Raw genomic sequence first — 13,825 nt, forward strand, 5'->3', positions numbered from 1 at the left:
CAAAGCTGCTAGGTCTTTCCATCTCTGACTTCAAGTTGTAGCAAATGTTTGTGTTCAGTGTTTCTCAGTAACAGCCCAAGCCCTGTGGCTCTTCTTGTCTGTTCATTAGTGATGGAACCTGTACGTCAGTAACATGGGCTGAGACACAACAACAGCACAGGCGCCCATTAGCACCAGTTAGGCCAGTGTTTGTGTGCAGATACTGAATAAATTGCTCTCATGGAAGCTCTGATTCACCCTCCTGAAAGTTTAATTCTGCGTCTGAGGTCAGAGCTTTGACAAAGAAAAAGCAGCGTTAGCATTTTTCTTGGTGCCAACGTCTTGTCGTGCCTCGTGGGTTGGGCCGCTTCACCCTGCAGCGTGCAAATGTCCATCTGGTGCCAGCGGTCGAGGGCAGATCACTTCTGCATGCGTTTGCAGTCCCTTACAAAGAGCAGTGTTAAAGGCAGGAGGGAGGAGAGCTGGGAACAATCTGCATTGGTTGCGGGAAGCCTCAGCGTGGCTCCAGCAGGGTGAGCTACGTCCCCTGGCACTGACTCGTGCTGTCTGTCCTCTCTGCCCCGCAGATAATCCGCGTGCAGTCGCCAGATGGAGTGAAGCGCATCACAGCCACGAAGAGAGAAACAGTGTCGACGTTCCTCAAGAAGGTATCCCAAGCTTCCCCGCACATTTCCTGCCAGTGGGACCAGCTCAGCCTGCGCAGCCTCTCTCTCTCAGGGGGGATCCACGCTTCCCCTTGCTCGGCAAACGTGCTAACAGCAGCGAGCATCACCGTGCCTTGTGCAAAACAGCATGTTTATTGGTGTAGCCCAAACCAAGTTTTCTCGTTGTTGTTCTAGAGGGAAAATAACAAATTTAAAGTGGAAAACGAGTCTTATGAGGAGCGGCTGAGGGAACTGGGGTTGTTTAGCCTGGAGAAGAGGAAGCTGAGGGGAGAGACCTTATTGCTCGTTACAGCTACTAAAAGGGGGTTGCAGGGAGGTGGGTGTTGGTCTCGTCTCCCAAGTGACAGGTGATAGGACAAGGGGGAATGGCCTCAAGCTGTGCCAGGGGAAGTTTAGATTGGATGCTAGGAAAAATTTCTTCACAGAAAAGATTCTCAGGCACTGGCAGAGGCTGCACGGGGAGGTGGTTGAGTCACCATCTCTGAAGGTGTTTAAAAGGCGAGTAGATGATGTCCTTGGAGACATGATTTAGTAGTAGACAGGTATGGTTAGAGTTGATGGTCTCTAAGGTCTTTTCCAACCTAATGATTCTATGATTCTATAAACTTACTCAGCTTTTCAGTTGGAGTTTCTCAGGGCGGCAGCTTTCTTGGGGGAGGACACGTTAGTGTTCTCCCGAAGGAATGGCAGCTGGAGAAGCAGAGGTGGACAGTGGCACTGGAAAGCTGTTTGGTGGTCAAAGCCTGATATGAGGGACTGGCATCTTCAGGCAGGATCCAGTTGAAACTTAGCTGCTTGATTTGTGCTTTGAATGTCACGTGCATGTGCTTCGTGTGGCACTGGTTTTCTGATATGTTTTGGGAGAGAACAAGAGAGGAATTGAGGGGAGTTTTTAAGGTGATGTGGGAGCCTCTGGAAAAGATTGCTGCCCTGGGATGAGGAGAACATGCTGAGTGCTGGAGTTGTCAGGTCAGGGGTTGGCTGAAACTTGTTATTTGCTCCAATGCAGCTGCCCAGAGTTTAAAATTTGCTGTTGAAGAGTGAGCAGCTCTCCATTTCCTTCCCTCCTGGAGCTCAGCTGCAATGTGGAACCCTCAGTTTAGGATTTCTTTGCTTCATAAGAGAAGCACTCTGTGTTCTTGTGCCTGAAGGGCCATTCTTTTGGTTGGCTGAGTTTCTTTTCCCCGTGCAAGGGGAATAGGGGGCAGACTGAAACCTGCTGCTGTTTGTGAGTCATTTGCTTTGCTGGAAGCCTGGGCCCAGACCATGCCAGCAATCCTTGCCTGACCAAGTGAAAATCCTGATGGATTTCAGGGCTGGATCAGAGGCGGCCGCTGCAGCCTCACCCCAGGGAAAAAGTGTTGCTTTCAGAATCTCTGGAACCTGTGCAAAACAAGCTGCTGAGTTTCCAGGGCTCATGTTACCTGAGGCAGCGTGGAACAATCGCACTTGCAACCACTGACTGTCGGAACAAGAGCATCAGCCCTCACTGAAACCACCTCTTGGTCTGAGGATAATGATAGCCCCTTGCTGAGCTGAATACAGGGAACGTTCGGGTTTCTTTCCTAATATTTGGCTTACTTGAGAGAGAGAAGTTGCAGATTTTACCACCTAAGATCTGTGCGTGTTGATAGCTGTGGATTTTAGCACTGAGATGCTAATCCATATGGTGGATTTCCGATTTAGCTAGAGAGCTGTAGATAAAGAGGCATCAAATTGCTGCTTCTGTGTTAGCAGTGATGACTCCAGAGAAGCCACAAGTGTGCAGGAAAACACATTTTGGAGTGTTGTGTTCCTTGGAAATATTCATCTTCTGTAGCACGTCCTAGGGAAGAACGCTACAGTCAGCTCCTGGGTGCGTTTGGGTTAGAGTCGAGTTAGGAACCAACTCAAGCCTTTTTTTTAAGTGTTGTGGAAAAGCATGGATGAATGAGGCTTTGAGCAACTTGATCCAATGGAAAGTGTCCCTGCCCGTGAGAGGGGGCTTGGAACTGGATGGGCTTTAAGGTCATTTCCAACTTAAACCATTCCATGTTTCTGTGATTCTATGAAAAGTTTGGCCTGAAGAGCCGCCACGTAACTCTGGCAGGTGTGAGAGAAGAGGTGAAGCGCTGGGAAGTCCTGCTTTTTGCAGCAGCAGACCAGGTACCACTGCATATCCCAGCGAAGCTGACAGCAGAGTAACTGCTTTCCACGCCTCTGCTCATCTGACAGTCGTGTTTGTGGCTTGTGAGATCTGTCCTGTGCTCGGTCACTGTCTCCACAGCCAGGGAGATGTATTGACTGAAAATAAGGGTATGAACTCAAGAATTTAGGGAGATTTTGTCATCCAGAGAAACTTTTAACACCACTTCTAAACTGATTCTGGTTTTAAGTGGCCAAATGTGAGAATTGATATTGTTGTGAAAAGGCATTTGACTGATAAAGAGCTAAACAGCCTCAAACTGACCTGGTGGGAGGATGAGCAGGGGAAAAACCTACCTGGGGACTGAGAGGTGGTTATGGAGAGAGTGAGTTCCACAGGGAGAGCAGAGGCAAATCGGGGAAGACAAAGGGGAGCAACAGGAAGAGCCGGAGCAGAACTCATGTAGCAACTGGTAGGTGAAAATGGAGCTGAAGGCAAACGATCCTTAGAGGTGAAGATCTGGACTGAGGAATTCTGGCGATAGGAGGATGGGAATGACTTGGCTGATGTGAGCTGGCACACAGCTGGAGGGAGAAAACCAGGATAATGGAGAGGGGAGTTTCACCCTGTAGTCATGGCAGTGCTCACCAGAATTTAGGTAAAATGCTGTATTTGTGCTGTGCAAGAGACACATTCCTTAAGTTGCTTTTTAAAATAAGTTGCTTGTGTACTTATTGTTTCTGGTTTTCTCAGTTACCCTATGGTCCTAAAAATGCGGATGAATTCAGTTAAGCCTCCCTGGACTTAGCACTTGCTCTGAGCAGCTTCAGCATCCGGCCAGGGCTGTGGGGTAACTTAAACCTCGTCATTCTGCTCTCTCTTTCAGGTTGCAAAAGAATTTGGTTTCAGGAATAATGGCTTTTCTGTCTACACCAATAGAAACCGGACAGGAGAGATCACAGCGTCACAAAACAAATCCCTCAACCTACTGAAAATCAAGTGAGTCCTGATACAGCACTGTGGGTGGAGGGGAGCTTTGTATGCCAGGCCGGGCTCTTCCCCCCGAGCTGGGTAACAGCATCACGTTATGGTGGTCCTCGGCTTTCCACTGTCACTTGCCAGCTAACGAGGAGGCGAGCTTGATTGAGATGCTGAGGTGGGGGTGATCAGAATGACTAGATGCAAGGCCACAGCAGCCACTTCTTAGGTCACTCCTTGAGCTGCCATTTGCTTGTTGTGGTGAGGCAGCAAGAGGCCTCCTGTTTGATCTTTTACAGCCTGCAGCAAGCTCCCTCATCCCTGCTTTCGTTCATGCTATCTTGTTTTTCTGCATCAATGCCAGAGGCTGAGGGTCCCCTGTGCAGGAGCCAGGGTTCCTGCCTTCTGTCACCAGGCACCCGGGGCGATCGGAGGCGCCAAACGGTGCAGTTGCTTCATGTTCAGTCGGGAACGTCTTCACTCTGTTCATGTCAGGAGTGATGTTAAAATGACTAAAAATACAAGAGCTGTTACCACCATGTGCAACTTGTCGCTTCAATGTGTCAGGGCTGGCAGCTGCCTTGGAAGGGCTGTGAAATGATGGATCCGCTCTGTTCCTTTTCCCTGTTGGAGCTGTTGCTTCTCTCTCAGACTCCTTTCACCATTTTCTTCATCTTTTTCCCTCAATCTGATGAAAAGTTTTGCGTTTATTGTGCGAAGGACCAAAGCAGCAGTAAAGAGGCTGCTGCTGGAATGGCTTCAGGCTGCCATGTTTGCTCATCAGTGTATAGTTTGAGATAAATTATGTGCTCTGGGGGGTTTGCTGCCCTGAAACATCTACTAATCCCTGTCTGTTGTTTTTCCTCACCTGTAGGCATGGCGATATGCTGTTTCTCTACCCCTCGAGCCCAGCTGGCTCCTCCTCCTCCTCGGAGACCATGGACACCTCTGTCTCCCAGGGCTTGCGGCCTGTGGGAGCCCCGCAGGTGGTGGAAGATGAGATTGACCAGTATCTAATCAAACAGGACGGAAAGATTTACCGAAATAGAGACCCACAGCTGTAAGTACAGGTGGATTTTGTTTCTGCCAACGTGTCTGTGCCTCACCACGGTTTTTAACGTCTTGTCTGAAGCCAGCAGCCAGGAAGTGTGTGCTGGGAACTGCCCTTTGAGCCACTGCTGTATCCCTCACTGCCTTTGAAACGTTCACAAGGGAAAGCAGCCCTAGCCATTGTCCTGAAAGGTTAAATGGAGCTCTGGTGAGTTGAAGGAGGAAGCAGATACCAAAATCCCAGAGTCTTTGCCAGGAAGGACTCATTCAGAGCATCTATTGTTCTGATCAAGGTGGCCCCTGCTATGGGACTTGTGGCCATGTATTTTGTGCTCCTAAAACATTTGGAGTTCTCTAGATTAAAACGAATACTCTGAATTCTTTCCTGGGTGTCCTGGAGCCGGAGCTGTGTCGAAATACTAGACTGTGCTCTGTTTGGGGTGTATTGCTCAATCAGCCCACTGTCTGTAGTAGCTCCTGTTCCACACAGTCCCAATGTGTCGTTCCCTGTTTGGGTCCCAAGGTGACAGGCGTGCGGGGTGGCAGCGCCTGGTCTCCATCTCACAGGAGAGGCACGGATGCCAGAGCTGCTGCCTCAGTGGGTGAACATCATGGTGGGATTCATTTCCTAAATCATGAGCGGCTCCACTGCAGGAACGGAGAACTGAGCTCTGTCACCCCCTCCGGCTGCCATGCGGTCTCTCCCTGCTTGGGCATAGCCAAGACAACTCTGCATCACTGTCTTTGGCACTGGGGTGGCTGGATGTGGCACCTCACCCTGGCTGTCCCAAGTAGGACCACACATCTGTCTTTGAATTCAGCCACTCCTGCTGAAGGAAAAACGCAGCAGTGAAGAGGATGATTGGAAGCATTCAATGGCAGAGATGTGGAAGTGGAGCCTGGGTCTCTGCCTGCTTAGTGTTTGGCTTCCTTGCCTACAGGAAAGCTGAGGAGGGGCTCTTTGTCAGGGAGTGCAGGGGTAGGATGAGGGGGCGGAAAGTTTTGAGCAGGAAGAGGGGAGATTGAGATGAGATTTTAGGAAGAAATGTTTTCTTGTGAGGGTGGGGTAGCCCTGGCCCAGGCTGCCCAGAGCAGTGGTGGCTGCCCCATCCCTGGAGGTGTTCCACGCCAGGTCAGATGGGGCTTGGAGCCCCTGATCCAGTGGGAGGCATCCCTACCCATGGCAGGTGTTTGGAACTGGATGGGCTTAGAGGTCGCTTCCAACCCAAACTATTCTATGATTCCTTTCCACCACGTGCCTTTAACCTTTCTGTGAAACCCACGAGTCTGTTTTGCTCAGAAAAAAACGCAGCAAAGTCCGGCCTTGCCAAAGCCCTTCACTGCGAGAGGCTTAGGTGAACAAAGCAGCTGGTATTTTTTGTAAAAGTACTGATACAATGGCGAGTTAAAACCACCATAAATCTGCACTGATGCTGCTAAAATGTCCTGTGTCTGGATGGTCAGGTTTTATTGCTCATCGTTAACAACATCCCTGTTGGCTCTCAGCCCAATCTCTGTGCGGGTTGTTGGCGTGGGGCTGGGTCCCTCTGCAACATAATTCCTGAAAGGCCTTGAGTGAAAATTTTAAAGGCAACCAGGAATTCTTTCTCAAACAGAGTTGCTGGCCCTTCCCCATTGTGCTGTCTTCCATGTGGTTTATCTTTAGTGCTGCAGCAGCGAGGAAGTTTGGAGAGACGTAGCCTTTACACGGAAAATCCTATCTAACCTTTTCAGACTGGTGATAAACGAGGGAAATGTCACATTATTGAAACAATAAAGGCAAAGCCTGCTACTCCATGGCAAAAACATTGTCTTTAACTTGACCGCATTTTTCACAAGGATAAATGAAGGTATTGTTCTTAGCAGGGAGCCAAAGCTCAGCAGTGGATATTTATGAGAAAAGGAGGGTGTCTGGGCTTGTTCCTGTGTTTGTGAGTGCATATCAATCTAAACACAAAGGGATGCTGGCGCTGGGCTGAGTGCATTAGCAGCCTTTAGTGGTCGTTTATGTACATTATCTGCCACAATACTTCGTTAAAAGCAGTGCTGCAACTGGATCCCATCCATTTTGTCTTTACCGGAGCCAACATCCATGCTCCTCTCTAGAGGCCTTCCTTTGAAAACTCATGCTGACCTAGTGCTGGGGCAGAGCTGAGGGGGTGGAATTTCTGTTGGTTTGGGGTTTTTTAAAGTGATCCCCTCAAAATGAGATGTTTTCCCCTCTGTTTTGTAACTTTACTCAGCAGGTCTTTATCTCTCTGATAAACACATGCTTCCCTGTTTGTTCCAGACCATCCTCTAGTGACTGATAAAGGATGAATATTTTGGTTGTCTTTTTGTTAAAACCACACGGGCCAGCCCTGTGACGTAGATTTCTTTGAATTGAAACCCAACCCCAATGCAGAGCTGTAAAACTTGAGAAGCTGTGACCTGACGTAGCTTCAAGTGGCTGTTCAGAGAGCAGAGCTGCTTCCCAGCGCCACGGGCATTCAGAGGGTTTGGTCTTGACCCTGGATCTCAGATTTAACCCAAAGCTGTTGCTGTCTCTGTGTGAAATTATCTCATGGTGACCCCTCTGCAGTATTCCCTGGTGTGTGGGGATTTGCTTGGAGGCGTATGATTGCACAGATTCCACACCAAAACTGTTCCTCTGGAAATACTTTTAGTCCAGCTTTTCCATTATTAATCAAGGTTTAATGCTACTTCTCTTCTTCTTTTTACAGATGCCGCCACGGCCCCTTGGGTAAATGCGTGCATTGTGTCCCGCTGGAGGTAAGAGCCCAAAAAAGGTGCCCCTACAAAGTCACCCAAAAGCCCATCCTCTTGGATTCCATTTCTTCCAGTATGAACACTTTTCCTCACAGAGCTGCTCACTGTAGAGATGTCAGCTCTGGGTCAGAATCCCACCGTGCACTGTCAAAGATACCGGCTCACAGCCAGGATCGCTAAAGCTCTAGGTCCTGGTGACCTTGGGTTTATGCTGGTTAATGCTCTGTTTTTCTGCAGTAATGAATTTAACAGACAGCGCTTTAGAAAAGCTTCAGTTTTCCTTCTTCTCCGCTCTTGCCTGTATCTTCTTGTTTCGTCTCCTCTCTCATGGATCCCAGCATTTCCCAGTTTACCCTCATATTATTCGGGTTGAAGGCAGCTTTATTAACGCCTACAAATGTGCTGAGCTGTATAATTTATGGCATGAAGCAGCGATCCCTCACAAGTTGCTGCGAGCCAGCATGGCTGTACCCCTGCTCCCCTGCTGGGTGCTCTGGAAGTTCTGTGGCCTTGTTTGAGCAGCTGGGCTTTTTGTTTGTTGTTGGATATTGAAAGGGAAAAGCGTTTTGCCTTTGAGGCTCCTTCTGATTTGTGGAACCAATCTGTGTAGAGGGAGGCCATAATAAAACTTGCTGTTGTAAAGCCTCACTGTTTCTATCCCAGTAGTAGCTGCCTTAAAAATGAGCCTAAATTTTCTTGATTGTTTCCACATTGAGAGCCGGTGGGGTTGACTCCTGAACATCCATTTGTTTAGTGATCCGTGTGTTATCAGACAGGTGTCTGACCTGGCTTTTGTGTGATGTTTTTGGCAGCCTTTTGATGAGGATTATTTAAACCACCTGGAACCTCCTGTGAAGCACATGTCCTTCCATGCCTACATCAGGAAGCTGACCGGAGGGGCAGACAAGTAAGGAAATCTCTGTGTTTAATCTGTTTGTAGCTTCTTTTTTAAAATACAAATGCAAGTACAGACAGATCTCAGCGGAACAGTGTTGGATGCAGCTATTGAATGGTAAACTGAGGAGGAGACAGCACATTAAGAAAAGAAAGAAAAAAATGCAGGGAAAATATTAAATCTGGCTTTTTCTTTGTGTTTTTTTTGGTTTTGCTATGGCAACGTCATTGCTTCCAGGAAACACTCCTGCTGGCAGGCAAGGCCAGATAGAGGGAATGGGGTTCCCCACTTATACCAAGCTCCAAACCTTGGTCTCAAACCTCGTGTAGAGGCACGGAGACTGCGGTGGATCTGGGAAGCTTTTACTCCCCAACATCTTTTCTTACTTATGAATGTGAATGGGACAGAAAGACGAGCCTAACATTCCTCAGGGCCTGATTGTGCTCTGTCCCATGGTCTGTGTATTCTTACTGAAACCCTTTCTTGCCATGGTGTTGTGGTTCACTGCCTGCTAACTGGAAAATAAGTCGCCTTGCCCTGCGATGGGGTGCAGGATGCAGTGGTGACGAAGACTGGATAAGTGCTGAGCAGAGAGGAAGCGCTGAAAGGAGTATTTCTTTCTTTATGCCTCACTGTGGCGCACGTGTTCAGCGAAGGATCTAAAGTCCCCTTCGGGTTGTCGGGGAACCACCTCATTCTGAAATGCTGCTCCTTTAAAGAAGTTATGCAGAGGTTTAACTTTCTCCCTCCTGTTCCTAAATGCCGTTGGAATCTTTTTAATGTCTTTGTGAGCTGCAGTTCAAGTCCACGATGCTTCCATTTAAAGGGAACTTCCCTTTGCAGGAAGCCTTGTGCACATAAAAGGAGCTCTAATTTGCCCTTGCAGTATAATCTATTATTTCCTACGTGCTGCGTAAATTATTTAAGCAGGGTCCTGTGAGTTTTTTTGTCTCTGCTCTTGCTTGAATATCTGCTCAGGAGCTGGCTCAGGGAGGGGAGCACATGTCAGCCTTTTGATCTCCCTCACTAAGTGAGTAGCAGAGGTTACTTGGGGACTGCAGGGGTAGAGCATCCCCCAGGTGTTTGCAGGGTGTTTTGAATGCATTGGTGCTACTGTGTCTTCTCTGCCCTGGTCCTCGATGACATTTCTAGTCACTTGGAGTTTTTTTGAAGCATTCACTGCGGTAACGGCAGCTTTCTCTTTTTCTTCTTGCAGGGGGAAATTTGTTGCCCTGGAAAACATCAGCTGCAAGATCAAATCGGGCTGTGAAGGGCACCCTCCTTGGCCAGAAGGCATTTGCACAAAGTGTCAGCCAAGTGCCATCACTCTCAATAGGCAGGTGAGACGGAGCTCGCAGGAGTCCTTATGCTTAAAGCTGAGAAGGGAATTGACTTTTATTTTTGGAGAGAGGTCTTCAAGAACAGCCAACTTGGAGCAAGAAGCCCGTGTGCATTGGCAGCTCTCAGGGAAATGGCTGTTAAGGTCTTCAGTCCTTGCAGAAAAGGACTCCAAAATGTATCTGCTTCAGCAGTTTGCTCTTAATGTGGAGGACATCTGAGCTGGCACCACTAGCAATGAATCTCCATTTTTTTTCCATGTGGAATGCAAAAGGCCACCCACTGTTTCTTTTTGTTTCCTCTTAAATTTCAGTGTCTTTTTTTCAGTCGGGGTAAAGGCCCTAGTAAAGAACCCGGGCTGATGGGGTGCTGGAGGTGCTCAGCGCTTCTCTGCTCCAGCCGGTGATGGGTTCTCCTTGCTGGGTAGGGGAGTAGAACTGAGGTGGGAAGCTGTAGTAGGAGCAGGGAGGGAGGGAGGGAGCCAACCAGCATTCCCTGTCCCTGCTTTGGCCGAACTTGGCTGTAACGGGGTGGTGTGCGTCCCAGGCAGCTGGGAAGGCATTGGCGATAGGCAAAGCAAATGGACCTAGCTGAGGATGGCCTGACGCTTGAACTTTGTCAAACAGAAATACAGGCATGTTGACAACATCATGTTTGAGAACCACACAATTGCAGATCGCTTCCTAGACTTCTGGCGGAAGACAGGAAACCAACATCTTGGGTATCTGTATGGCCGGTACACAGAGCACAAAGACATCCCTCTCGGGATCCGGGCAGAGGTTGCTGCCATCTATGAACCCCCACAGGTAAAATCTGGGTGCCCTGGCATCAGTGTCGACTTGTAAAGATAACTGGGGGGCACAGAAACTCCTTCTTGTTTGGGAAACCTCATGCAGTATTTCTGACTGCAGCTTCATAAGGAGAATGATCCCATGAAAAAGTTGCGGCCCTTGCTTCAATTTCTTATCAACTCTCTGGGAAAATTTAAGCAGCTTAGTTAGACAAAAACAAAGCCTGCTGCCTTATCGGGAGGCCAAGGATGATATATGGTGCCACGGAGCATCCCCACTAGATGGGGCACGGCACCACACAGCACCACACTCGGCACTGCAGAGTCCTCCTGGGCGGCTGCCGTCAGTGAACTTGGCCTCCTGGGAGCCCAACAGCTGAATTTGGTGTCGGAAAGCTGAAAATGGAGATGGAAAAGCCACTCTGCCCACAACACAAGGCTCAGCTTGAAGCTGAGTTTGCCTACTGGCTTCTTCACCACTGATCAAAGCCACTTTTCTAAGTGCAGACACTGTGTATACAAACATGTCATGGTGGGTCATATGTTTTCTTCCTCTGGGCGATTCCTGCAGGGTTGCTAGAGTAAAATGCAACAGATCTGTCAGTGGAAGAGAACAAATGGATTTGGACAGCGTGTGTCTGAGAGCAGAATTGCAAGGCTTTTATGAGTTCTTCCCCTTCTTTCCAACATGAACAGAGCAATGTCCTCCATTGTTTCTGTATTGTTGATAAACCCCTGCTTTGGAAGTTCATACGCTTCTAGTTGTGGATGGTGAAAGCAGGAAAGCTTTTGCTCTCCTGGCAAACAGTCCCTGCTGTGCTTCTGGACACAGCATCTCCCTACACGAGAGCTTGCCTCTGAAACGCACCCAGATGGAGTCGTGTTCTCCAGAGCGCAGGGGAGGGCCTGGGCATGGGCTCTTGAATTCACTGGATTTCTGCCTCTCAGCTGCTCAGAGATTCAAACAAATGAAATAGCGATACAAAACTGGCAGGTTAAACACAGAGCTTTGGAAAAATTATATAAACCCTCGCCTTTTCCAAAGCAGTCGGAAACAGCAATGGCCTGTGTGTAAATGCTGAGTCTTTCATTCATAAACCCCGACGTAGTTTGCAAACGTAGCTGAAGAGCTCCGACGGGATGGGCTTGTGAATGGAGAAGGTCTCTGGGGTGAAACGGGTCAGTGGTAATGCCGAAAGGGAAACCCAGACCTCTGCTTCCATCCTCTGTCTCGCTCCTGACAATGACAAAGTGTACTGTGTTTTTTCCTGTTCTGCCTCACTAGTAAGTTTTTCTTTGCTGCAGATTGGTACACAAAATAGCCTGGAGATCCTGGAAGATCCAAAAGCCGAGGTTGTGGATGAGATCGCTGCAAAGCTTGGACTGAGAAAGGTTAGGATGTTGTCAGATCTCATGTTTGTCAGTATGGCAGTAAAGAAAATCATCAGCTCCATATGGTTATTCCAGATGGTTTGGGCATACCTGAAATTTAGCTTAAGTGTCGATAGCTCTTATGCTTTTAGGTATGAAAAGTAAAACAAGAACATTTTCCTGAGCACAAACATCTAGCAGGGCTGTGTCGCTGAAGTCAGCAGTCTTCTGTCATGGAGGACATCAAAGGGAGTAGCAAAGAAGCAGAAACACAATTTTCCCTTAATTTCTCCACAGACAGGAGTCGTTCCTAGTAGCGTCTCCTCAGTGAGTGCTAATTGGGCACAAATGTAGCTGGAGTTGCCTTCCTAGTTTGCTCTGCCCTTTGACAGAATTGGTGCTCCTATTCTAGGAGCAAGAGGCTCCTGCTGGTATTTATTCTCCCCTGTCAGATGTTGTCTCTTGGAGCTGCTTGGGCCGGCTGTGGTGAGGTCATCTGTCCTTTGGTTTAGAGGTACAGGTTCCCAGCAGCTGAGCCGCACTTGTCTCTTGTCCTCATGCCCACAGCCTGCCAGTCGTCCAATCAGGACGTACTGGTATTGGGACTTGATGGTTTGCTGATATCTCTCAAAACTGTTCTGATATTTTTCCGGTTTGGGAAGTCTTTTGGCATCGTGTGAATGCCAGGAATGAGATGTACACAAACAAGATTTGACTTGCTAAAGAAAACACAAATCAGAAAAGCCTCGGTATGGTAGACTGTAAACATCTGCGGTGAGGGCTTTTGTTCTCTGAAGATAAAATCTTTAGCATTTTGCCAGTGTCTGAAGCAAAGCTTCTGTTTGCGTTATTTATTTCCATGTTTTTTCCTTTGCTTCTCGCATCAGATATTTTTAATCAATGTGACTTAACCTGTAACTTACTGCTGATCGCAGATTTGTGTCTGTCTGGGCTCTGCAGGAATCTGAATCAGCAGTTCTTCCTCTGAAGGGTTAATGTGGTGGGGGTTGGTCACGAGGGGCTCATCCGAGCTGGTTTTAGCACGGGTTCACGCAGCGGTGTGTGTGTACACATCTACACTCGTATGTGCAAACAATGCAGAAAGCAGGAATGTATTTTTTGGATCGGAGCAGGCTCTGATTTGGAGTGAATCATACTCCAGTGGGGACATATGAGCTTTATCTTAACTAGTGACTGTGAGCTTCAAAATGAGATCATGTGAGCTGCTTTGTCATCCGCTGGCGCTCCCGATGCTGCTTTGCTCTGAATGCTCAATAGGAAATGCTTTTTGCTGTGGGTGGGAGGAGGCAGCGGCTGTGAGGCCTCTTGCAGCCTCCAGATCTTTCCATGAAAAAATATTCCATAGTGAAACATAAAGCTGCAGGTGCCCCCGGCCGGCCAGCTGGCATGCTGCTCCTGGAAATCGGATTCAAATGAGCCCAGCACAGCTGGGAGAGCCATTTCCTTCAGGCAGCATACAGCAGGGCCGTGCAAGGAGCCAAGAACATCGTGTCCTGCTAGGAGAAAATGTATAAGCTCTCTTCTGGTTTGGGTTGGTTTTTTTTTCTTAAAGCAACTTTCTCCATAACACTTCTTTATAGGTTGGCTGGATATTCACTGATCTGGTCTCTGAAGACACGCGGAAAGGGACTGTTCGATACAGCAGAAACAAGGTGAGATTCAAGTGTGCAGCTAATTACAGCTGCTGGGTTTGTGTAATCGCATACACGGCGGCTGTGCCAAGAGAATTCTGAGCCAGGGCAGCACAGGGCTGGAGGTGACGCTGGGACTGGAATTCTTGTGAAATGCAGTTTTTTTCAGAATCTTCTGAAGGAAAAGGAGCT

The 13,825-nt window shown here is 48.3% G+C and overlaps 1 protein-coding gene across 2 annotated transcripts in view; it reads left to right on the forward strand.

Moving 5' to 3' along the window:
* The window catches only part of NPLOC4 (NPL4 homolog, ubiquitin recognition factor), a 30,701-nt gene that overhangs the window by 1,045 nt on the left and 15,831 nt on the right, over positions 1-13,825 (forward strand). For both annotated transcript variants that reach the window (XM_054083147.1, XM_054083149.1), the window contains exons 2-10: positions 567-647; positions 3,677-3,789; positions 4,643-4,828; positions 7,542-7,590; positions 8,400-8,494; positions 9,699-9,822; positions 10,447-10,626; positions 11,916-12,002; positions 13,583-13,654. In XM_054083147.1, the coding sequence (XP_053939122.1) occupies positions 567-647; positions 3,677-3,789; positions 4,643-4,828; positions 7,542-7,590; positions 8,400-8,494; positions 9,699-9,822; positions 10,447-10,626; positions 11,916-12,002; positions 13,583-13,654 (987 nt within the window). The remainder of the gene's footprint in view (positions 1-566; positions 648-3,676; positions 3,790-4,642; positions 4,829-7,541; positions 7,591-8,399; positions 8,495-9,698; positions 9,823-10,446; positions 10,627-11,915; positions 12,003-13,582; positions 13,655-13,825) is intronic.

The sequence above is a fragment of the Cuculus canorus genome, chromosome 18 (genome assembly GCF_017976375.1).
Source record: "Cuculus canorus isolate bCucCan1 chromosome 18, bCucCan1.pri, whole genome shotgun sequence".
In the NCBI taxonomy this organism is placed as follows: Eukaryota; Metazoa; Chordata; class Aves; order Cuculiformes; family Cuculidae; genus Cuculus; species Cuculus canorus.